Source organism: Dermacentor andersoni, chromosome 3, assembly GCF_023375885.2.
Source record: "Dermacentor andersoni chromosome 3, qqDerAnde1_hic_scaffold, whole genome shotgun sequence".
In the NCBI taxonomy this organism is placed as follows: Eukaryota; Metazoa; Arthropoda; class Arachnida; order Ixodida; family Ixodidae; genus Dermacentor; species Dermacentor andersoni.
This window is the reverse complement of record NC_092816.1, coordinates 53,007,089-53,031,751: the sequence shown is the minus strand read 5'-3', so window position 1 is coordinate 53,031,751 and position 24,663 is coordinate 53,007,089. Positions and strand designations below refer to the sequence as shown.

The following is a 24,663-nucleotide window of genomic DNA, read 5'->3' as shown; positions in this document are numbered from 1 at the left end:
CAGCTTTTGACTCACGAAGGGAAAAAAAGAAGTTTAGCTAGCACGATCCTCATTGTATGACCCATCTGTATTATGCTGCCACTACACGAACAATAATACAGATTCAACTGAGCTGCACAGCGTTATCACATGCGTTGCATGCAGTGTTATGAAGCAGCCGCAGAGAAAAATATCTTAGTGCACCATTGTGAACCACCCTAACCATATATGACCGATCCGCCAATAGGAAAAATTATCCAACGGACACGTATGCTTGCGGCACACAGAGGATGACCTAAAACGTATCCTCAACATTGGTCCGCGCTTTGTCTTCCCTGCACTAAAGATGACAACACAGTGAAGTTACATTAAAGGCCCAGTGCTGGCAAGGACCGGAGACACATTCGCGCTTCATTTCTGCCCATCATAAAAATAATTATCTTTGCTCAGAAAGTTTGATTGTACGCTTCTGCGAAATGAGTAATTTATCGTGCATCTAAAGACAAATTGAGCATTAAAATTGAAGCTAGAGACACGGAGCACGCTTGCCAATCCATTAATACTTGAGAAATTTCATTTCTCCTAAAACGAAAATCGTTACCATTAAAGCCACCAAAATAAGTTACCCTCTACACTGCTGATAAACCCACCGTCTTCAGTATTTTTTACATGACATGATCCGTTGCGGTATGTACTTAAAGGGACACCAAAGGCAAATATTAAGTAAGCGTGGACTGTTTAAATATCGTTCCAGAAACCTCGCAACGCTTGCTTTTGGCCAAACAAAGACTTAGTTTACGAGCAAACTGCATCTGAAGGGCCCGAATACCAATTTCGAAATTCAAATTTCCCGCCACCTAACCGGGGGAGTGGTGACGTTGCATACGCCGTCACCACCCTTTGCTGCCGTCGGTGAGTAAAACGGCGCCCGACAGACGGCGGCACCGAACCAAGATAGAGCGGCGGATTCGCCGCTGCAGCTTCTTTTTGGTCAAGTGCCGCAGATCGTTCGGGAATACCGCGACATCACGTGGAAGATGAATTCCCTGCTACTTGCAGTTTGTGCGAGTTTCGCGAGCCAGCAAAACCAGCGCAGCAACACGCCATAACGATACTACTGAAACAAGAAGGCGTGGGCGGCGCAGAGTCGAGCGAAAACTAAACCTTTCGACCGCCCGCGTCATTGTCAAAGACAATTTCAATTAGTTCCTTTTTCTAAAGATGAAACAGAGCTGTACAAGTAGCATTTTATTTCGTCTTATAATGCAATAAAAGGATGTTTTTTTTTCCAACGAGTTGTGGAGTACTAGTGACAGAATTTAACTGAGGCATTTAACTCCGGCATTCACCTCAGTTTCTCAATTATTAAGGCTCTGTTTGCGATAATATTGACGCCTTAGAGATTCTCCAGCACTAATCTATCACTTTAGCTTGACCTTGACCTTTGACTTTAGATTTGCCTTTAGTGTCCCTTTAACACTGGACATGTGTCACATGAGAACTTTCGATTTAAACTTTCATTTTCGCATATACTGTGCGTTTTCCTGTGTTCCGAAACAGTTTAACTAATTTTCTAGACTGTAAACAAGAAAAGATTAGCATTCAAAGCTAAAAAAACTTGAAAAAGGGCTAACATATATAACAGATTTCAAGTAACATTCTTCTTTTTTGTATTAAAGAAACGTGCAAGGAAAAGAAAGTTACGCCAGCTTGAAATAACCGAGACTAGATTCCTAGCTATATCATGAATTAAGCACCAGTCTCGGTTTAGTCCTTTCATCTACAATGTGCCACGTCCTCTACTGTAAAATTATAATAACGCTTCGCCCGGTCAAGCTCTTCTTTTTTTTTTTTTTCGAAAGCCATTTAGAAAACGCACGTGCCAACATGCGGTAAGTGGCACCAGGGTTCTTAAAGAAATGAGTTTAGCGTCCAGTGAAACTGGCATGGAATGAATGGCACGGTGATAAAACGAGGCTCGGCGTTCCGAAAATGGCAAAGCCCGTTGTGGGGAACTCAGTATATGCCTGGTCTACGGACCATTTTGTGTACGCCTGGTATTGTGCCTCTGCTCAGGTGCTGTGCCAGCTGTTGCTCATGAACAAGACCGCGGCGGATGCTGTGAGCGCGTCCAAAGTCCGCTATCGTGCCAGCCTCAAGGGTGTTTTCTACGACAGCAGCCTGCCACCGGTATGGGAGCCTAAAAGTTAATCGCGTCTTCGAGTGTACTTTCGTTGCGTTATAAAGGTTTTTATTTACTGGCAGTTTCGACAAAACGGCTAAGCACCGCCAGCGATAGTAAGGCATATAGTGTAGCGCCCAAACTCCTCGCAGCATCCAACGCAATCCCTGCTGTGCAGAAGGAACAGTGCCCTTGCAGCTATCAGGCATCTCACTATGGATGGATGGATGGACGGACGGATGGACGGACGAACGGGTGGATGGATGGATGGGTGGACGGATGGATGGACGGACGGACTGACGGGTGGATGGATAGACGGACGGACGGGCGGGTGGATGGACGGGTGAATGAATGGATGGTTGGACGGGCGGACGGACGGGTAGATGGACGGATGAATCGATGGATAGGTGGATAGGTGGACGGGCGGACGGACGGATGGATGGATGGACGGACGGGTGGATGGATGGATGGATGGAGGGACGGGTGGGTGGATGCTATTAGCGTCCCCTTTGGCACGAGGTGGTGGGTTGCGCCATCTAGCTCTTTTTCTTACTTTATCTAACGTCCTACCTTATCTCAATCTTTTTTCTTTAATTATACTGTCGTTTCCCGACGATTCCCATGTCGCTACAGGCAATACTCAAATACCTTCAAGTAATTCAGAGTAAAATATTTTTGCGCGCACAATTGACAAGGACACAGTGAAGGGGGACACACGAGGCACACGAGACCTTCAAGTAACTTCAACTCATTCTGTTAATCTTTGTGCAGCTAAAGCTACCTAGGCTGGCTTTAAATGCCACCTGTAACGAAATTTTGCTTTGGTTAATTTCGTTATAAATGGGCATGAAGGCAATCTTCGGCAAAGCTGCAGGGCTGACAATTTTCTTATTGGCAGCATTTAAGTACCACCTAAGCAGATGACGCGTGCGACCGGTTACGGTGGCCAGTAACCTGCATGGTGCTCAGCGCATACGACGCAAGTCCCAGCTCGGCGCCTCCTTCAGGGCGCTCCCGATAATGCAGTGTACCGAGCGCTGTGCGCTGATACACTAGCGTTCTTGCTGGGCGGCTGTGTGCACAATCTACCATGGCCTCAACGCTGCGCAAGTAGTGCCGTATATGTAACGTTTATACGGAATAACTACTTCATATATTACATCTATTATGGACATAAGGTTGCGTCAGTCAAATCACGTATTTAATGCGAACAACATTCTTTGGTCATGCAGATTTTCGCTGTGCGCCTATTTGGGCGCCTACCCCCTTTCTCCGACCTCTTCAATAAAACAGAAAATTTTGAAATTTCTCCCATGCTAGGCCGAAGTAACTCGCGCCACACGAGTCCTTCAAGCACAGTAGCCCGGCGCTTTGGCGAGCTGCGCCGCAAATGCACTGGATATACACTCTAAGAACAGTTTACACCCTTTGGCTTGTACTCTTAGGCAAAGTTACACCCTTTGGCTTGCCCCTTATGCCACACAACAATAATCGTTATCTGCCTTGATGCGTTTCCTTTCTTTAACGCTGCGAGCCCGGTACTTTCCAGTAACGAACGGCACGCGCGTTATCAGCATAGAACAGTTTACACCCTTTGGAGTGCCCCGTCTGATAACGCGCGTGCCGTTCGTTACTGGAAAGTTCCGGGCTCGCAGCCTTAAAGAGAGGAAACGCATCAAGGCAGATAACGATTATTGTTGTGTGGCAGAAGGGGCAAGCCAAAGGGTGTAACTTTGCCTAAGAGTGTATTACATCTACAATGAACCTCTTTCACTCCAGCTTGGGTCACATGGCTATATGCAACTGAGTATGTCGGCGTTCCACTCATCTCGGCGGTCATGCGCGGTCTTCTTGGCAGCACCGCTACATGGCGAAGTGCGTCCAGAGGAAAGCGCGAGAGTAACCCAGGTTCAGTGCACGCATCATGCATGACGCGACTCTAATTGTTCGCGTGTACCGGCGCGCCGTGCATTTCGGAGGCCACGCACTGACTTCGCGACGGCGCCGCTGGATGGCGCAGCGTGTCTATAGGAAAGCGCGAGGGGAGCCCGGTGCAGTACATGGTTCAAGTGCACAGGCGCGTCAAAGGTGCAATCTCGGAGGCCACGCATGCTTCCCGTGGACTTTTACGACGGCTTCACTAGATAGCGAAACGTGTCCAGAGGGAACGGTGAGAGGAGCCTCACTAAAGTACACACCTCGTGCGTGATACTTTCTGGCGGTGGCAATGCGTTGTGTTGCTACATTGGCTTCAAGACTAATTTCATTATTGTCAATAGCCATAGCGAAATGGGTTCTGCCAGAATTGTGCACCTTACTTTTGCTTCCAGTATTCAACATACTGTGCTTTGGTCGCATGTGTCGTTCCACTCTCTCAGTGGTAAATAGGTTCAGATCTGCAACACCTTCATGTAATAATTACACGATACCTCGAGGCTTAATTTTACATTGAATTTTGATGTATGTCTATCTTCTTAGAAATGACATTTCTTGGATGCAAAGGCAAGCAATGAGAAAGTGGTCTTTTCAAGCTTTCGCACGGTTGCCAGCAAGTACTCCAGTACTGTGTATGAAATGTGGTATAGTGCTGGCATTCTAGTGCTGCCGCAATGCTACCGTGGTGCAACATTGGTGAGGGCGGAACAGACAGTAAAGTTCAAGCAAGGTTTTGCTTTGGTCCCATCTCGTGCACCACCTTGTGCACAATGGAGACGTCTGCAACGCCAGTGGAGATGCTCCCTCACTCCAGTGTTGCGAGACGCCTAGTAGCTGTCGGGGCGCTGTTCGATGCTGCGCAGCAGTAGTTGCCTCGCCCGCTGTGCCGTGCCAACATGTCACCCCCGCGTATTCCTAGAACACCTTCCGAGGAGCCCTAGGGCAGTGGTAAACCTTGCTGTCACATCTCTTTTGACGATTGGTCTATCAGGCAAAACTGTCCAAATTTTAATGCGAATCACTCTGGACGAGTACAACCCAGTTTTCTGTAACAGGTATCTGGACGTTTTTGTGGGCTGATCCCGAAGATAGTGCACTCTAAATTGTTGGCCGTTCTTGTATGTGCCACTAAATGTGTGGCACTCTTCAACGAACTCTAACACCAACATGGGTCACTGAGTAGGAGGAGGAGGATGAAAAGGAAGGAAAGGTTAGGGAGGTCAACCAGACGCACATTCGGTTTGCTACCCTACACAGGGGAAGAGGTTTAAGGGAAGAAAAGAAAGGAGAGGGAAGGAAGAAGGCACTATCAGTGTGAGTACATGCAGATGTCCATGACTTCACGCCTATAATTGGTCACTGAGGCCAGTCGCTTTCATGAAATGCAGTGCCTGCGTCGCTTTGTAAGCCTGTGACGCATCGGGCCATGGTCCGAGAATCTTAGTCTCTGAAAATGGTCTGTTATCTTATCGGTTTAACACCCTCTGAAGAATTTTGCATTCGTTGTCATAGAGATCACAAAAACACAACAAGTGCTCAACCGTTTCTTCACCGAGTATCAGAACAACAAACACCATGTGCTGCACTCAGCATCAATGTCACAAAGGCATTAACTGTTTGCTGCAGAACAGTGAGGAGTTACACGATACACAGGAACCATTCACTACTAAACCAAGCCTGCTTCAAATTATGTGGATGTCAACTGGAGCTGACTCTGGATTTTTTTTTAGCCTTTGACTTGCCATACCTCCCCTCACCGCAAGACGATATACAGTTAAAACTCGATCTAACGAAACCCAATTTTACGAAGTTCCCGATCTAATGAAGGAATTTCCATTCCCCAACAGGTACCCATAGGATTCAACGTTGCCATCCGCCCGTATTAACGAAACTAACTAGGCCAAACCCGATTTAATAAAGTTTTTGCTGAAATAAACGAGGAAAAGAAGTGGAGATTTCTTTCCAGTTTTAACACAGACTGGTTTTTCTTCGAGCGTGCACTCTTAAAGTTAACGCGTTAAAACTAGGTACCCTGGTCATGGCCCTAGCTTTATTTTGACGAGGCTGCATGCCGCACCCATGCACGGAACAGAGGACTCAACACCGCCTCAGGAAGAGTGGCAGTGGTTGTTTCTATTATTTGATGCCTTGTGTGATGGATGGCTGCATTAGTGGCAAATACGATACCATGGTAGCGTTTGCATGTCGCTCACACAATTTTAGATTTTAAAGGACCGAAAAATTCCTTTCTCAATTTTGCAAACTTCCCGATTTAACGAAGTAATTAGAGCATAGTCACCACTTCATTAAATCAAGTTTCAACTGTATTTGCTATTCTGAAAGGTTATCTCTGCTGATCTACCCTGATATTTCACCATTCATGTCCACTCGCAGCATGCAGCTGCTATTTCTTACTAATGGCAAGTCAGAATGCATTCATAACAAACATCATCTCACCTATTGTACACAGGAGACCGTGCGGGAACTCCGGAGCAAGGGTCACCGCATGTTTCTACTAGAGGACAATGTCACCAATGCTGCGGCTATTTTAAGCCATGAAGACCGCCTTGTCTACGCTGCAGTCAACAACCACGTTGGTGGTTATTTCGACGGGAACTGAGTTAGAGCTGTGGCTACATCATCTACGAAGGGCACATATACCTAGCTGCAGTGCTGGAGGGTGCCACACATGAATTATTGAACAGTTCCACATCTTCGATCTAATATGTCATAGAGACTACAGCACAGCACAAATTTGGTGTTGCAAGTTTATTGAAAATAATGCAATGAACTCTAATGTGGAATCTTTCTAGCTGGTACATTGTTTATAAAGTGATAAATACGGAAAATGAAGACGTTATGAAAGCTCATCTTACGTGAGTTGTGCTTTTTTGACAGGAGAGAGATATTTTCATTACTATAATTGCATGCAGTGAGTGACATTGTGCTGACACACTGCTGACATTGTGCATCTACCTCAACAACTTTAAAGCATGCTCCAGAGCTTAACAGTGAATCATTACTACTTAAATACAGTTTATTTCTCATCAATATACTTGACTCGCAGAAATGAAAGCTCACTTTGACTATATCCAAAACAGCTTTCATTCAAGATGGCAGAATGTACTGCAAAGCATACGCATCATCCATGAACACAATAGGCCGAATTCAACCATTTGTTAATATATAGGGAAAAAAAAGGTTGATCCAATGATTCCTTGTGGGGTGACCAAGCAAGCTAACTGCCCAAGACTTTAATGCATTTTCATTTTTATGCACTTACAAATTTTTCGAAGGTGTGCACACTAATCCACCGTTTTTTTTTTTTTTTAAAGGGCCCCTGAAACGGTTCGGACAAATTTTGTAGGCGCATAGGGTACAGCTTAAGTAGAACATTCGCACCACAATTTAAGTGAAGCGTTACGTATAAATAGAGTTACAAGCAATTAGAAGTTACCCTCCTCCCTAGCCATGCCTTTCCTCCTCAACTCGCTCGCCGAGCGAGCGGCGCTAAGCTCCGCCTTCACTGGTCCTGCGTCACGATGCAACGTCACATCGTCCACTTCCGGTTGTTGGAGCACGCCTCCTCCCGCGCGAGACCTCTCCGCTGGCCGCTTGGCCGTCGACCGAGAGCCATCGAAGCAGCGTGCGTTGCGAGCATTCTGTCGTAGCGCCGAAGGTGGCCGGTATTCCGGTAACCACAGGCAAGCTGGTCATTTCGGCAAATGACTGGAGGCATAAACTCAAGCTGATGAAGGAACTTCAGAGTAGACGTACGTGAGCAGCCTGATAGGTCTGCACGGTCCAGACACTTGTTGGCGCAGCGCTTAACCAGTCAAACGAAGCGCTAATATTGCTCTAACCAAGTGTAAAACATTTTAAACATTTATAAGAACAACGTGTTGATGATTACACTCCTGCGAAAAATACACACCAGCAGCAAAGAAGAATGCACTTCGTTGCTGCTGCTGTGTATGGTTGAGCTCTGTGCCACCAGGTGGCTGCACCGTGCAGACCATTCACATTTACCTTTCTGCTCATCTCATGGCTCATCCCGGCACAGTCAAGCGGCCAGACCCTGTCCCCTTGCGCTTGTGTTTGCCCTAATACCGGACTTGCGAAACGCTATTGCGTTAGTAATCTTCCGCTGTAAAGTGACGGCCACAAACGCGCAAACCCTGGCGCCCATCGGATAGCCGCAGTCCGATGCGCAGCAGCCAGTTCGCTCGTATGCTGCCTTGCAGAGGGACACGATTTCGCAACTTCACATCTTTCCAGTCGCTACGTCTGCAGCCCACAACGCAACAAGGGTGATTCATCGTGCTCACGAAAAGACTGATCGACACTGACGGCGGAGCTCTCGTCAAAGACTGCGCACGTTGTAACACAAGCAGACGACACTTGCTGTGTGCCGGAAGTGCTCAAGTGTACTAAAAAACTATTCTTGTGTATTCTCTTTAAGTTATTTTCTTTTTACAAAGACAAAGTAACTAACATTCCAACTATTACGAGCATCATTTGTTCACCATAAAGTTGGAAAAATTATCGACCACGCGCCCTGGTCAGCCAATCAGATACCTCGCCCATGTGACGTCATATGGGTTATTTGCATCATATGGGTAGGGGCGGCTTAAAATTCCGCCGAGCAGTGCGCTGCGATCGACAGCGATGTGCATTTTTAAAACCTTATAATAAATTACACGCTTTACGCAGAGCACCTAGATGTGTCAATTAATGATCAGAAGGACCTACTCTAACGACTCAGTACGTTTGTAGAAAATCGCCAAAATCGTTTCAGGGTCCCTTTAATCATACCTTGAAAACGAACCGGTGATTCATCATTACACGACAAAGAACAGCAACTATTTTGAAACGTGCTGCCAGTTTATTTTTTGCCAAGAGGTTTATGTATATATCGACCTATTTAATCCATATAACGATTGAGACAGTCAATAGACGATTCACGTAGTAAAATGCATAGTCAGACGCACATGGTTCCATTTTACAGTGTAAAAACAAGATCATCAAGCCAAGCCACTTGGCCTATTATGCAACACCTCCTCCTTTCTTGATTCCACGGGCTCCTTTGTGCTTTTTGAATCCTGCTCTTCACTCTCTTCAGGTTCGCTCGACTGAAAATGAGAGAGGTTTGGTCTTACTTTTTTCCAGAAGACAAATGATAAGACAGGAAAACAATGTGCTATACATAAATAATACTTTCATACATTAATTGCGCACAGTCAATATTGCCAGCTTTTCATTCCACAAAATATATTTACATAGTATCCAAGTGTTGTTGCAACCCTAATGCGGACACCTTGCATTGTTCACATTTGGCACAGAAACACAGGAAAACCAAATAACTTTTCTTTCATGTAAAATGGTCTGCTACAAATTCAGAATCAAGCTCATGAATGCAATGGTATGTTGTAATATACATAATGATATGCAAGAGGAGGGCCCGAAGTCAGCGACTCTGAACATCCTTAAAAAGCATATGTAAGATGCAAAGAGCTATTGCAATGCGAAAAGAAGTAAAATAAGCAAACATTATATTAGTTGAGGAGTTGATTAATATAAAGAATATGAGCTGAAGACAACAGAGCACAATAAGTACAAAAACAAAAAGAGAAAATGCAATACTATACAGACACATAGTAAGAATTATAGGCACTATGTACAAGAAACTATACCAGCAAAATGCAATACTATACAGACACATAGTAAGAATTATAGGCACTATGTACAAGAAACTATACCAGCAAATATATATGTTGGGTTCCGGTTAATTCAATCCGGACTTAAAAGTCCCAGCCAGCACCAATGCATTTTTATGGACCCAAAAGTTTCGTTATTTTGATCCTAAAAGTGGCCTTCACCGGATAATTTGAGCAGCTCGAATGCACGTTCCCGACCTTTATCGTTACCCCCAACAGCAACCCCTTTACTGGCAGCGTGTCTCGGTAGAGCCTATCGGCGACCATGAATTCACTGAACACAGGTCATGTCCTGTCAAAAACGCCTATTTTCAGCCAGCCCCAGGAAGATTTTCAAACAATAATGGAAGCTTGCAATGTCTGATTACGGTATTTAGCCTATTCTAATCCGTGCCTTTTTTTCCCCCAGAAAAATTGTGCTGAAATCCATGTTCGCAATGTTTGCACGCTTTGCTGCGCAGCATGCCTATATTGCGGCAAAGCTGACTATAAAAAAAAATGTGCAGCAAACCTGACTTTACGATACTGGTCTCCGCATTGCAACACATACGTGTAGTAGATCTTTGCTCATTTTTCTTGCTAAGCTATTGAGTGCGCGTTAGATTTCTACTTTGATCAGGAGCTTAAATGTTATCTCTACATTATTTTTCTAATTTGCACGCATGGAAGGCGGACACGTTTGATTTGGGGGTGCGTTAGAATCGGGCCAATACTGCGAAGTGAATCAGCAGTGTGTTTTGACATATTTTCTATATTTTGTTTAACTCGACCCGCCGGATAATTCGATCAATTTTATCAGTTCCATTAGGGTCGAATTAAGGAAATTCAACTGTATAAGCTCATTTTAAAAGTACATGCAATATAAAGCCTAAGTGACAATTTTTATTCATACAACAGTATAATGAACGGAAGACAAATTACTGAGAAGAAAAAGAAACAGAACTACAGAACTAATGCAATTTTAAGAATGCACACGAGCTTATGATACCGATCGCCTCATCACTATTGCCCACAATTTAAACACTGTCACCATGTGGTCACTCACCTCAGAAGCAGTGCCGTTTTCTTTCCCGTCATCGCCATTGCTTGAGAGTTGCCATGTGGGAATGCTAGGTGCAGGCGGAGTCAATTTCGGTGCGCTCGGAAATTGATTCCTGTAAGGTAAACAGCACGGAGAGAAAAAAAAAAAGCTCCTCAAGAGTGGCTTCCCTGCACAATGCACAAATCGGCAACAGCAGACTTCTCCTAAATGAACATTAAAGAGACATTAGAGGTCACTTCAGATTAGTAGTGCATTGTCTCCAAACATTTATCTGCATTTCTGTGGTGGCAATCTGTTGATTATTAACAAAGAAAATGAAAAGTGTAAAAGTGTAACAGTAAAAATCCCCGTGGCACTAATGTTATTCACCTGAATTTCAATGCGCTCGTAATGATTATGCATGTATGAAGATCTATTCATGCCCAGGGAAGTGGATATATATACCACGTGTTGTATTAATGAAGCTACTTACGAAAGCTTATTGTTTGTACTGCGAATGTGTGCGATGCTGATGTTGCCTGGTGGTGGCCCCTTGGCCTCGTCAAGCTGCATGTTTACAGCTTTCTTGCCAGGGTGGCTTTCAACACTGTACTTTTGCACATGTTGCAAATAAACTTGACTTGAAACTTCCTTTGACGACATTCACGTCCATACTGCAGCACTTAGTAGCATCAGCATGGTCTCACTCATTGCACTGTATTTTCATGTTTCTGGATCATTCTTATTCCAAGAGAGCTATCAAAAGTTGCTGAGCCAGATGCCAGTTCACTTACGAAAGCAATGTAATCCACCTCCATTCATAACAATCACTCAGGCTTGACAAGATTTTTAATGATTGTGAACTATTTGCACAAGCTGAGAAAAGGACACACAGGGTGGAACAAAGAGAAAGTTCAAATGCAGAACTTTCTTCCTGTTCCTTCTTGTATATTTTCCTTTTCCTATTCTGTGCAATTAGCTAATCGTTAAAATGAAGCAACTTGCCCCTTGAGATGTTCTACTAGACAAGATTCTGCCAAAGTCCATACTACGAGGAGCCACTGCAGGAATGCAAAGGCGTCTTCACCACAGGACTCTTGTTTTCGCATTCTTTCAAGGATTGGCAAGCCTCCATGCATGATAAGACTGATCTATCTGCAATTCTGGCAGTGTAATCTTCCAATCCAGCTTGACCAAATCTTGATGATGTCCGTGTAGCTTGCCTGTAGGAGAGCTTGCAAACACAGAAGCTCTGGCATCATGCTATGCACAAAGTGCCTAAGTAGCATGACAGAGGGCATTTTGGATAGAACATTTAGAGGAACTTCTGTCTCGCCAGGTGCCGCGGCAACCATAAGGCAGCCATAAGCGTATCAAGCAATTGCGTCATTTGCTGGCTCAAAAGGCAACTGCCCCACTACCTCAATTAGCACAACACCAAGCAGATAAGCAAGTTGCAAGCCTGCATACTGTGCCATCATATGGTACCCCACCGTGAGTGGGAGCAAGCAATGCAAAGCGACGAGATGTGAAACGACGCAAAGCTGGCACAAGCACTGACCTTTGTCAGTGCTTGTGCCAGCTTTGTATCGGTTTGCCCTTGCACCTCTTCTCTCTACCCTTTCCCACTGTCCTACAAAGCCATCCCTTCCTAAATAAAATTTATTTGTTTTTTCGTGTCTGTTTTTGCTTTTCAGCCTTAAGAAGCATATCTTCCCAATGTAAGTAGCCAGGCACTCTACGCTGCACCAAAACCTTCTCTGGGCCTTTCCCCAACATGAACCCGCTATCTCCATCTCTTTCTGCATTGAAATGCACCCAGGTTTTCCTCAGTGCAGGTGTCTTACGAAGTAGTGCCCGAGCGTGTGGTGTGTTGATCCTGTGAGCATTTAAAAGCTGCACCGCTCTCCTTAAGGCATGCAACACCACGAGCAACATGTCACGCAACATCTCACAGAATTACACGCAGCACAAGGTTTGAGTTCCAGACTCGTTTTAGCACAAACCATCTGCCACCAGCAAAGTACAGCACAGAGCCCTGTCCCAAAAGCTACGTCTGTCACCAGTCAGTAAGCCCCTCAATGCATGCTTGCTGCCTTCAGCACCCACCTGCTCAGCAGCAAAGCCTTGACCGACAAGACCTCGGATTTGAGCTCAGAGATGGTGCGGTCCTGTTTCGCAGAGTCCAGGGCCTCCTGAGATAATTGTGGGGCAGCGTCTTATTCGCAGTGAACTTGGAACCACTCATGCAGTCTAGTGTACTGCCAGCGTCAAAGGCTGAATAGTGGAGCAACAACCTAATGACATTGGCATGATTTCTCATGACATGGCCCTTATCCACTTCAGGCGATGTGTGCACAATTCTGCACGACAAGACAGTGAATCAAAAGCAAGAGCACTGAAGAAAACAATTATTTTTCAAATGCGTCCCGTACAGTATCTTGAAGCACTTCTGATTGGACCTGCACTATGAGGTTGAATACCATATTTATTCGATCATAGGACGGTCACAATTATAAGGCGAGAGTACCAGTGAGGAACCAAGAAAAGAAAATATCGACTAACAGTGTGGCTTCATGGCATCGCGGCGTGCGCTGCCGTAAAGCCACACTATAAGGCAGAAGTCACACTGTCATGAAAACATACCTAAAGGTAAAATTCGCGTATATGGGTGGGAGTGACCTTGAGGCTAAATATTCCGGGAAAGAAACCTCGCCTTATATTTGAATAAATACAGTACTATGAATAAAGCACATTATTAAACTGAGTAGGAAGGTAGACGGCCGAGCATTGGCTCTCACCTTGTCATGTAGTGGCTTTACTTATTATTTCATTGTTCTTCAGAACGTTTTACATTTGGTACCATATATTTCAAGTGGGTGAACGCACGCTAGCCTTGAAATAGTTCATGTTCTCGTACATGAAATCTCTGTGAAGTATCCTTGCATGGAGTCTACATTCTGTACACTGAAGATGGTGAAACTTAATTTCCAACGCAGAGATTTAACTGACACCAGAAGGGGCTGTAATTAATGCTCCTATAACTCAAAATGCAACAACGATAAGGACAGCAAAGGAACACACACAGAGTAGCTGCAGGGACAGCGTATGTGTTGCTGTGATGTGCACGACATGACAAAGCCCAACAGCACATGAGAAAACATGTCAAACCAACTGGGGCACTTAATGTTGTTCCTAGAATCTATGTAATCATTTGTCATGATACCCAAGTGAAAGTGTGCAGCTGCAAACCAAAAGATAATAGACAAATACGGTTAAACCTCTATATAACGAACTTCAATATACTCAAATTCTCTATATAACGAAGTATTTCACTTTTCATAGCCTCTTGTCCACAGAACACCATGTAACTAGAACCTCAATATAACAAAATGTGTTTGTATGCGATTTCAATATGACAAAATTTCGCTTCCACAGCAAAGGAATGCTGAGACAATAAATGGAAACTTCCACAGTTGCAGATGGTCAAATGATTGAATTACAAGCGACTGCTTGCAAACACACCTCTCAAATCGCGCAAGGGCAACCACCTAAGTGAAGCTGCATCATGTTCCGTGTAAAGTCCAAGTGCCATGAGATCCTATCATGCCCCGCACAGTTAGTGCTTTACGAGTGAAAGTGTGCAAGGGTGAGAAAGAAAGATGGTGGCCAACCTTGCGGTAACGCGATCCAAGTGCGCGCGAAGGGCGGTGGGGGGGCAAGTTAGCATGCGTCGCGATTTTTGGTGCGCATCTCGGCTGTGACTGTGCATGGCTCTAAGCACTGCCGCGTATGCAAAGAATGGGCATGCCGAGACGGCGAGGCATCATGTTAACTGTCTTCCTCCCTATTTAGCATTGAAGGTTACGTAATCTCGAGTTTCTGTGACCCGTTGGAGCGAGAGGTAGACTAAGCATTTGCTGCCTGCTGCCAGCGCTTTTCATGATAGTGCCATCCCAGTGTGGGCGACGCTATCAGCCGCGGCGGGTGGTGTGCACGCGAAAGCCTGGATGGCTTCGCTTAATTCGTACCACCTAGATAAAGATATCGTCGACGTGGCATGAAACCATATCATTCATTACCGACTCCCAAATTCATCATAATGAATTGTTTTCTCATTCAAATTTGCTTTTTTTCGAGTGCCCGACAATTTGGAAAATTCTGTGGCCCATTTCTGTGTAAGCAAAATCGATTGGAGACTGTCTTATTTGCATAAAAGGTCAAATTTCAATACAACGAAATTTCGACATAACAAAGCAAATTGGCAATTTTGCCTACTTCTTTATATTGAGGTTTAATTGTATTACTGCACTGTGGGACATCACTATGGTGCTGTTATTACGTACCCACTAAAAACATACTAATAATTAAAACGTAGTTGTGACCATTCCCTCACCCAGTCTCCACATCACCTAATGTTTTGGTTGATCACTTAAAGCCACAGCTAAGCAATTCATTGTGTGCTAACCAGCTAGGGCATACCACTATCACTTTTTGTAGTGTAAAAGCTAAATGCACCACCTATACTCACAGTGTGGCTGAACCTGTGCTGTGCCGCAAAATATCATCTGCTGTCCCAGAAATTGCAGAGATGGGTCTACCTTTCATTGCAGCTTCGGCAGACATGTGGTGATGCCCTCTATGGATAAGCATAAAAATTTGCCGAGAGGTAGCGCAGCAACCTCAGCAAAGAACGGAGCCACCAACCAGCACATCTGTACGACTTGTCGCCAACCCTATCCAAACATCACGCATCCGTTGAGCAGCACGTGTGGCTGTGGCGGCATGGCATTGGAAGCGTACTGCGCTTGTTTAACCCTTTCGCTGTCGGCCATTTCTGGCCGTGACGCACCCCCAGTGTCGGCTTGGTTTCAGGGAGCGAGCATAACAGGGAATGAACATAGCAATTTATTTTTGATTATGATTGGTATACAAATAACATAGTCAATGCAATATGCACATTTTAATGTTCTGCAGCTGTTATTAGTAAACATCATCATCATCATCAGCCAGACTATAACATCCATTCAACATCCGAATCTGACGATGCGGAACTCATCTCTTCGTCGCGTTAGACGCTGTTCGAGTCCAAATCCGAGCTCGGCTCGTATTCTGAATCGTAAGAGCCACCGCTCCGATGAACAGACGAACGTCTCGAGCTGCTCAGCTATCCGAAAGTAACCGCGCGCAGGGAGGATGCGCTTTCAGTCGCCCGCGCAACGGAGAGAAATGGGACGTTGCGTGATCAAGAAGAGGGAGATGGAAAAAAGCTAAAACAAAGTTCGAAGGGCTTTACGTTTACTGCTGCAAGTCGGAAACGAGGGTGCGGCGAGAGAGCGAAACAGCAATCGAGTCACCCTTTTCGGAGAGGCAACGGCGGCGCGTGCGCCTGAACTTGACGCGCCGTAGCAGACACACCAACAGAAGAAAATAAAAACCTTCAAACCGGCGGAGATGGCAGAACAACCCTTGAACCCATAACCACGCGCGCGACGCATGATCCAGCGAACGCGGAGCCACCGCGCCACTCGGCAAAAAGAGAGGGGGGCGTGGCAGTCGCACCGTACTCTTCAATACGTGTATTAACACAGGCCGGGGCGAAAATACGAACTTGTAGGAAGAGTCAATAGATGGCGTGGCCAAGTCCGGGAGCGCCAGCTTTGCGCTCAGGCGCGAAATTTTGAACGCGCGACAGAGAACGTACCGGTACGTCAGTGACACTGTGCGGGGGAAGCGCGATGACGTACCGGTACGTCAGTGACAGCGAAAGGGTTAATAGTCCAAATATGCCGCCTGTATATTTGTCACCCACAGTCTAATGTCTCCGCCTCAGCAAGCTATGTGCCGCAATCATGGACTGCATGGACAACCAGGAGCGGTGCAGGCACACAGAGACAGGCACTCGCACAAACGTGTCTTCAAGTGCACCAGCAAAAAGGATAATGTACGCTTAGTAGGCTACATGCTGTAGACAATCACATGGAATTATTCATGATCACATGAATGATGCGGCAGCAGGTAATCACGTTTGAAAGAGCCACTTCAAGTCCTCACTTAGTAGATTGTTGTACAAACACACATACAGACAGGGAAAGCTCAACAAGTCGATACATCGTCCACTCTGCTGTTGTACTCCCCTATCCAAGTTTTGAAATGCTGCTTGATATTACCTGTTGTTATAGCACCACTTTCGAAAGGGGGGATGACTTCCTTACTGCGCATACTTTAATGAACATTTACTGTGCTGTTGCAGTTATTTCTTTGTTAGCAGTGGTGCCTGTAAAAAGACAAATTCAAAGTTGGCCATTAGTGTGTACTATTATTTAGTGTGTACTTATGATACGTTGCCACCAGGTACACATGAACGAGGTTCCACTGTACACTGTAAACAAGTAGCATTTCACCATTGGAATGGAATTCAGGGTGTGACAGAATCTCGTCGGGTTCGGATAGAGCACGGTGAAATAAAACGAAACATTGCGCAACGAAACGAAATAAAATGAAATAAAACAAACGATTTAGTAAGGTTAGTGTTTCGACTCCGACACGGGAGCTGAAACGTTAACCTTGTGGTAGGTGTCTCGTTTTCATTTCCCCATCAACGGTATGCTAATTGTGCATCATGGATACGCAACTCGCCCTACAAAGTCCGAATAAGACAAGGATTGCTGATAGCATTTTTCACTCTCGGCACCACCACATTTAAATCTTTTCCACGTTAACCTTCATGTTGACACTAATACCACAAAGTTCTGATGAAGAAAGCTAAACGGCAAGCCCGCCTTGCCAACAACAGACACCAGGCTGCAACCAAGGCCTAGGAAAGCAAGTTTTACATTCATGCCACCTAGAGTCAATTATTCATTTTTGCTAAACAGAATGGCTCCTCCCCCCCCACCCCCTCTATACTCACAGCTGGCTTTTGCAGCTTCCTGTCTTGAGCGACAGCCAACTCGAGAGACGCAACCGCCTCCCTCAGTTGCTGGATGGCTTGAGTGAGGGCACCGATTTGCTCCTGGACTTGGGACAGCCGGTCTGGCTTGGACTTTGGACCATCCCAGCCTCTCAGGTATGGCTCCATATACCGCTGCAGCAGGTAAATGGCCCAATGGCAAGTGCCTTTTCTGACAACTCCGCATTTTCCGCGATATCCACATAATGCAATAAAAAATGAACGCAGTGACATGGTGCCCTTTATAACCACCAAACTGGATTCCCAGGCATGGGCCTAGCAACACAATAATGAAATTAAAATGCCCTAAAATTACAACAGGTGTCAAGTGATTAGCTCTCAAAGCATGTTCACAGTAAAACCCAGCTGTAGAAGAAAGACAGTGATGCTGTTGTTGACCAAAATGTGCACAATTGTGTCGCTCATTGAAAGAAAGCTGACAGCTTATCCAGCAAATAAACGCTCACTTCAGTATGTAAAATTTCCATCTCCATTCCCTCAGTGCGAAAACTGGTTGACAATTAGTAGAGAAACCAAAACTACGTAACTGATGACATCAGCAATATGTCACAGATTTCAAGTTTATTTTATGTCTCAGTCCTTCCCATGCAGAGGCAACCAACAAAATGCATCTAGGTTGCAACTTTCCTTGCTTTCTAATGTGGCATAGTTCCTTCTTAAATGGCAAACAAGTAACACTTTCCTTTTTTGCTGATATATACTATCTTAATTGCGTTTCTTTTTTTCACCTAACAAAAGCTTTGTTCTTGGTAAAAATGGCCTTCTGGACATTTTGTAACACTGATCTGTTAATTCAGCATGAAACTCTCTCTGCATACTACTGAAAGAGAAGCTGTATATGACTAAAATCCCGGAATTTCTTTGTCTCTGCATCAAAAAACTCAGCCAATAACAGCACGAGGCGGGCACCTCATACACCGTTGGGTTCCTTGCAGCAGCACCAGATGGCACTTGCATCTGCGGTAGCAACAGATTTAACTTGTGTTCTGATGGCGCTACGGAAAGGCCACACAAGTTAGGATTCCTGAAGAGCAGCGTGAACACAATGAGTGGCGATGGAAACAGTAATGTCAATATGCACAATGGTGTCGTGCTCTGGCTAGGCAGGACGCATGGGTTCCTGCCCAAAGCAAGTCATGCGCAGTTAGGACGCCTGAAGAGCAGCGCAAATGCGATGAGTGATGAAAGAAACAGCAACGTCAATATGCACAACGGCGTCGTGCTAGGCTCGGCAGGACCCAGTCCAAGGCTACTACATCAAGTTGCTCTACCAGATCAAGTAATACCGTAGCTTCGCTGGCCAACTACTTTCACAGCATGGATTGGAGCCCATTATTTTATAGCGCCAGATACATTCTAAATTGTGTGTCTTAACCAGTACGATACTATAAATTCAACTGGCAACAGAGAGTTCTCGAAAATAATTTCCAGGTTTTCTAATGAGTGCCAATAAACCTTCCATATTGTATAAGACACAGCTATTTACAATCACGAAACTAGCATGAATTCATTAGTATCAAAACTGCTTTCAAAAACAGTAATTGCAGAAACCCCTACCAGAAAGCCTAATACTTTGTCTCAATAATTCCGTGCAGCACTGTGGCACCTACGGGTGACTTGACCACTCACAAGTGCAAGAAAGTTCTAAAATAAATAAATAAATAAATAAATAATAATAATAATAAGATCAATGATTTTAAATTCCAAAACCACAATCTAATTATGAGGCACGCTGTAGTGGGACGCCCCAAATTTTGACCACCTAAGGTTTTTTTAATGCACTCCTAAATCTAGGAACATGAGCACTTTTGCATTCTGCTTCCACTGAAAGACAGCCACAGCAGCCAGGTTTGGAGAGCAAACACATCTAAAGACATCTTGAGCTTTGTTGCTATCCTATGCTTTGTTGCCCGTGCAAGTATCCGCATTTGCTGACCCCTCAGCCTTGGCCCTACTGCTCAGAACTATGGAGACAAAGTGTAGCACCACTATGCCCATTTCTTGCTGCAACTTCCACTTATAAGGGGGACTGGCACATGCACTGAGCAGTTATACTAATGCAAAGAAAAAATAATGGAACGAACACTACCTTCAAGAACAGTACACCAACTCACACGGCCACTGTACAAGCACAAACTAGGAATAAAAAGGAAAAACCTTCAAAATAGGTTTGGTTACCTTGTACATGTAGTAAGCTCCATAGCAGGCAACCCCAACTATCACCATTGATGAAGAGAAGTGGCTCAATTGGGACCATATTGAGTATTCTGAAATCAGAAGCAACAACAGTTACATCAGGTATGCGTCATGTGCAAATGTATGAATGTATTGCATTTTTTACTAAACAGGCAGCAACAGCAGTCCAGATGTGCCCGTTGTTGTAGTTCCACCTCAATAGGACCACAACATGCTCAGTGAAATTGAGCACAGAGCTGTGAAACTTTCTTTGGCACAGATACATGAAGATGTTCCAAATGCAAGTGCTTGCTACAGGACATCGCCACAGCTATGCAACTTATGATTATACGTCACTGTTACAATTTTCGAAAATTCTAGAAAACTATGAAATTATAGCACAGTAAACAGGAAAAATACCTAAGCGAACATAGCTATGTGTAGCTGCTGTTAATTCAGCCAATATTATGGCTGTCCATGCAAAAATGGTATAACAGACAGACTAAAACAAAAAGTTAGGCATGTTCCTAACAGTCAATGGTGTCACACAATGACCAAATATTGGTGGCAAAGACCATGTAGTGTTGCACTTGGTCTTCATTTATATGGCACCGCTAATTATGATTAGTATAACAGTACACTATGGCCAATACAACTGCTACAGTTTCAGGAACAAAGTACAAAATGAGCCCAACATGCTAGTCATACGAGGCACTTTCAATCACAATCAAGCCCAATCCAGATCAGATTTCTCACAATTGGCTCTCTTTCTCAGTATGTGCAAAAGATCCAATTACAATCAAGAATTTCAATCCTAATCAGGCTCGATTGTGATAAAAAGTTCCCTGTGTGACGCCGATATTACTATTAAAACACTAGACACACAGGAGTAACTACTATGATTGCATCACAAGCTTCCCCCATTCTGCTGTTATTGTCCATTCAGTCTTGCTCGTTCTAATGACAGATGCTTACAAAATGAGCATGAAAAAATTGCAATGAGTTCCCATTTCTAACAATTTCTCCTGCCTGTTATCTAGGACAAACAGCCAGTGCATGATATCTGCACAAGAAAAACATTTTATACCAACATAACAGTAAGCAATCCCAGAGAATTTATCAAAATTTTCACACTTGTTACATGTCTTACCGCATTTATTCAAATAGTGGCCAACCTCTTTTTTTTTTCTAAAACATGTTACTTGAAATGAGCTATTGACTTATCTTTGAGAACGACACTACAAACGTACCAAGTTAATGAAATTTATCCGCCATGCCCTCACAACGCCAGCCCGAAGATTACCTAGGGGTGCAGAGGAGACTCCTCTAGCAAGTCCAGTGGGCGGCCAAGACCAGTGGAGCACTAGACTAAGGGAGCCACCCAAATCTCTTTGAGCCCTTTCCCCACTCCCTACTTTTAATGAAGTTTACTGCTACTACTATTCAGTCTGGCTTTAAGAAATGCTGCATATCCAACACACTTGACGGCACTGAGAACAACGTTGCTGGGGTGCTGAGTATGCTTGCAAAGCATCCAACGAGGACACCTTCTCTGGCAGTTCCTACGAAGATGCAGCTTGTGGCATTGACTATCGAAATTTAGTAGCTGAGCTCACAATAAATAAAGGTGTCATGTTCAAAGGTTTTTTTTTGTTTTTTCTAAAAAGATATGGATCAACCTATATTCGAACAATAATTTTTTAATTTCTCGGAAAGTTCTATATATAGGGGTCAACCTATATTCATGTTCGACCTTTCTTTCAAGTAAATACAGCAGGACATTATTAACTGCCTCCTCAAGATTACGATTCCACAGCTTCTGGACGAGCTTGTACTCATTGCAACCACTTTGGCAAGCGCACAATCGACAGTAAAAGCTTACAGACCACATTACTGCATGACAAATGGTCTCTCCACGACATTTCAGATCTGTCAGCTGCTGTTGAGAGCAGCGCTAGGATGTAAATGTGTCCTCTTGTTGATCGCCGGCGCGTCAACTTTCTAGCTCAGTACCAGGCTTTCACATTTTTCACTTTCCCACACAATGCACTCTTTAGCAGCCAAGGCGATGCACGTTTGTCTTGACAGCAGTGCCATTAGAACTGCTATCAGGGACGTGCCGCTGTGCTGATCAGTGCGTGCCACTAGGCTGGGCACTTTCCATGAAAATGAGGAAGTAGAAAAAAAGCACCATGGGACACAAAAAAATTGACACCTCAGTGAGTAACAAGAGGACACATTTCCGGCCTGGCACTGCTCTCAACGGCAGGCGTCGCACTGCTAGGTGGCGTGGAGAGACAGTTTGGCACGACCTCGCACGATCCGTAAACTTTTGCTGTCAACTGTACAAGTTCTATGCAAAAGGCTCGCCTTTTGCCAGAGCAAGGAAACAATGACATTGTGCGCTGGCAGAAAAATGCAAACAAAATGCGCACAAATGAGAACTGGAGTTTCAAAGCTAAATGCAAGTAGCAGAAACCACAATTATTAAAAAATTTTTCATCAACTTTGTTAGTTTGCATCCTATTCTACAATTCTGATAATGACTTACTTAGGCACGAGATCACCTCGTGTATTCAATTTGATGAGCTGCCTCTGCATCTATGCAAAGAACCCCATTTACATACAATGACAGTTTAACTAGTGAACAGCTGCATGCGTTTCTCTGAGAAAAATTAAGATTCTTACTTCCTTAAAGGGAACACAGACAAGACGTTTTCGACGTTACATTATTTTGCATGAAATGAAGATCTCAGATAGACCTTGTAGCCCTAGACAAAACAGAGCTAATCCTCGGAGCACCCTACATAAATTGCTGTAACAGCTTTCCTATCGAGCAGTTCCACTTTCGTTTCCTAGGAGGTGTATGCGTCATGACGTCATGATGCATAAAATAGTCACACGGCTTGCCGCCAAAGCCCCACGGCATTGTGCTGCTGAGGTTGCGGATTCAATCCTGGCTGCGGTGGTTGCATTCAGGCGGGGGTAGAATGCAAAACTGCTTGTGTACCGTGCACCGGGTGCAAGTCAAAGAACGCCAGGCGGTCAAAATTAATCCGGAGTCCAACACTACAGCGTTCCTCACAATCGAAAAAACCCCAGAATTTTAAGCATTGCGAAGTTTTGACACTCGCTCCACAGCACTCGGTCTGCTGTGCTGCTACACCAGGCACCACAACGAGCAGCAGCTGTGCAAGTCGTAGCAAGCTTCAGAACATCATGTTGCTCAGCTGCCACCACGACCACCTTTCACATCATGACACGCGTGCACTTCCTGGGAAGTGAAACTGCTAGGCAGAAGTGCTGCCATGGTAATATAATTAGGGCACTGCAAGGGTCGCCAGTATTTTTCGTGAGGACAAGGCCTATCCAGGACCTTCACTTAAAGCAAGGAATATGAAAAGCCATAACTATCGTGTCAGTACTCCTTCAAACAGTGTGCAGTCATGTTTTGCACCAAAGGAAAATGGAGATAAATAATGCATCACCTGGCTGCACCAAACGTGGTGGCAGAGGAGGGGGCAACTGGGGCGGTGACGTTGGATATGGCACCAGTCCATGCTCGGCTACTGTGTTCGGATTCCCAACCCTTGCCCTTTCAATGGCCACATCGATTTCCTCAGGTGTTAAGCCTGCATGTTGTGTCAAATGTCAGGCTCAAAAGCATAAAAGATGAATTTTAAAAACACCCTAGCAATAACACGTGCCCATCATTATGTAAGACTTCATTGTTTTTTCATGACCGAGCACTTCTTCAAGTGAAAGAAAACAGCTAGCAAGCACCAACGTGTGTATCGCCGCAACGGCCTTTAATATTATTACGTCTGAAGTCAACAGTTTATTACAGTAGTTTTACAAATTAGAGAAATGTGCTGCTTTGTCTATAGATGTCTGCAACAATCGATAATACGTTAGTTGAAAGCGTTAACCGTGTTTTCAGTCGGAGAGTAATTAAATCACCGCGCACCTTTCTTGAGCAAGAAAGCTCGTTTCTGCGAAAGTGGACTGCCTTGAACGCGAGGGTTTTCAAGGAAGTTCACAGCAGTAGCTATCTGCAAAAGGAGGAAAAAAGGAGCATAGTCGTCGTTCAGACACGGCGTTCTGTAAAATGCAAACGGGGTATCAATTCAGCGTTTGTCACTCACAAGGTTCTCCCTAGGTAATTGAACATCCGGTGTTTTGACCGCACTTTTGTCCTCAGCAGTGCACACTTCCGACCCATCCTGCAAACAAAACAGAAACACGACGTATCACAATTGCGTGCGAACACAAGGGCCAGACGACGCAAAAACACGACGTGAAGTGGCTCTCACAGACGGCGACGGGGGGCTGTTCACAACTTCCTTGACAGGTGTGTCCGTCGACGGCTCCGTATCTTCCATTTCTCTCCTCGGCGGTGCAAAACGAATCAAACGTCTGATGCAGTTGGAAGGCAAATGGGTGTCGCCGGACCGTTCGGCGCGTTGGGATGACAACGGCGCAGCAAATGGCGCACTTTAGTGAGCGCACATGTTCAAAAAATCAGGCGACGACACTTCGCAAGAACCCACACCAAAGGAAGAAGTCTAATGCAGCGCAGCACCACTACTAAAGCACTCAAGTACCAGAAGAACACAAAAATAAAGCAAAAAAAAAAGGCAGCTAAAGACGCAAAGACATGCGGGAATCGGTCTGCGACCGC

At 44.8% G+C, this 24,663-nt stretch overlaps 2 protein-coding genes across 2 annotated transcripts in view; one reads left to right on the top strand and one right to left on the bottom strand.

Moving 5' to 3' along the window:
• LOC126520664 (scoloptoxin SSD14-like) overlaps window positions 1-7,423 on the top strand; it is a 28,005-nt gene extending 20,582 nt beyond the window's left edge. The window contains exons 9-10 of the mRNA XM_055063543.2: window positions 2,056-2,169; window positions 6,567-7,423. Coding sequence (XP_054919518.1) covers window positions 2,056-2,169; window positions 6,567-6,716 — 264 coding nt within the window. The 3' untranslated portion in view covers window positions 6,717-7,423. The remainder of the gene's footprint in view (window positions 1-2,055; window positions 2,170-6,566) is intronic.
• Window positions 7,424-8,900: 1,477 nt separating this feature from the next.
• Window positions 8,901-24,599, bottom strand: Pex14 (peroxisomal biogenesis factor 14). Its single transcript, XM_050195794.3, has 9 exons — window positions 24,296-24,599; window positions 24,128-24,205; window positions 23,950-24,034; window positions 23,471-23,614; window positions 19,986-20,074; window positions 17,748-17,921; window positions 12,944-13,029; window positions 10,859-10,967; window positions 8,901-9,228 (listed from the first exon to the last, which is right to left on the bottom strand). The coding sequence occupies exons 1-9, from the start codon at window positions 24,362-24,364 to the stop codon at window positions 9,121-9,123; spliced, it is 942 nt and encodes a 313-aa protein (XP_050051751.1). The 5' UTR covers window positions 24,365-24,599; the 3' UTR covers window positions 8,901-9,120.
• Window positions 24,600-24,663: the final 64 nt, after the last annotated feature.

What these genes read in the sequence shown, in the direction of transcription:
- Pex14 (XM_050195794.3), bottom strand. Translation starts at nt 24,364, where the DNA reads ATGGAAGATACGGAGCCGTCGACGGACACACCTGTCAAGGAAGTTGTG. An exon ending in ACCACGTTTGGTGCAGCCAG is followed by an intron (nt 20,075 to 23,470) that starts GTGATGCATTAT and finishes TTCTGATTTCAG; the next exon opens with AATACTCAATATGGTCCCAA. An exon ending in AAAACGGCACTGCTTCTGAG is followed by an intron (nt 9,229 to 10,858) that starts GTGAGTGACCAC and finishes TCTCATTTTCAG; the next exon opens with TCGAGCGAACCTGAAGAGAG.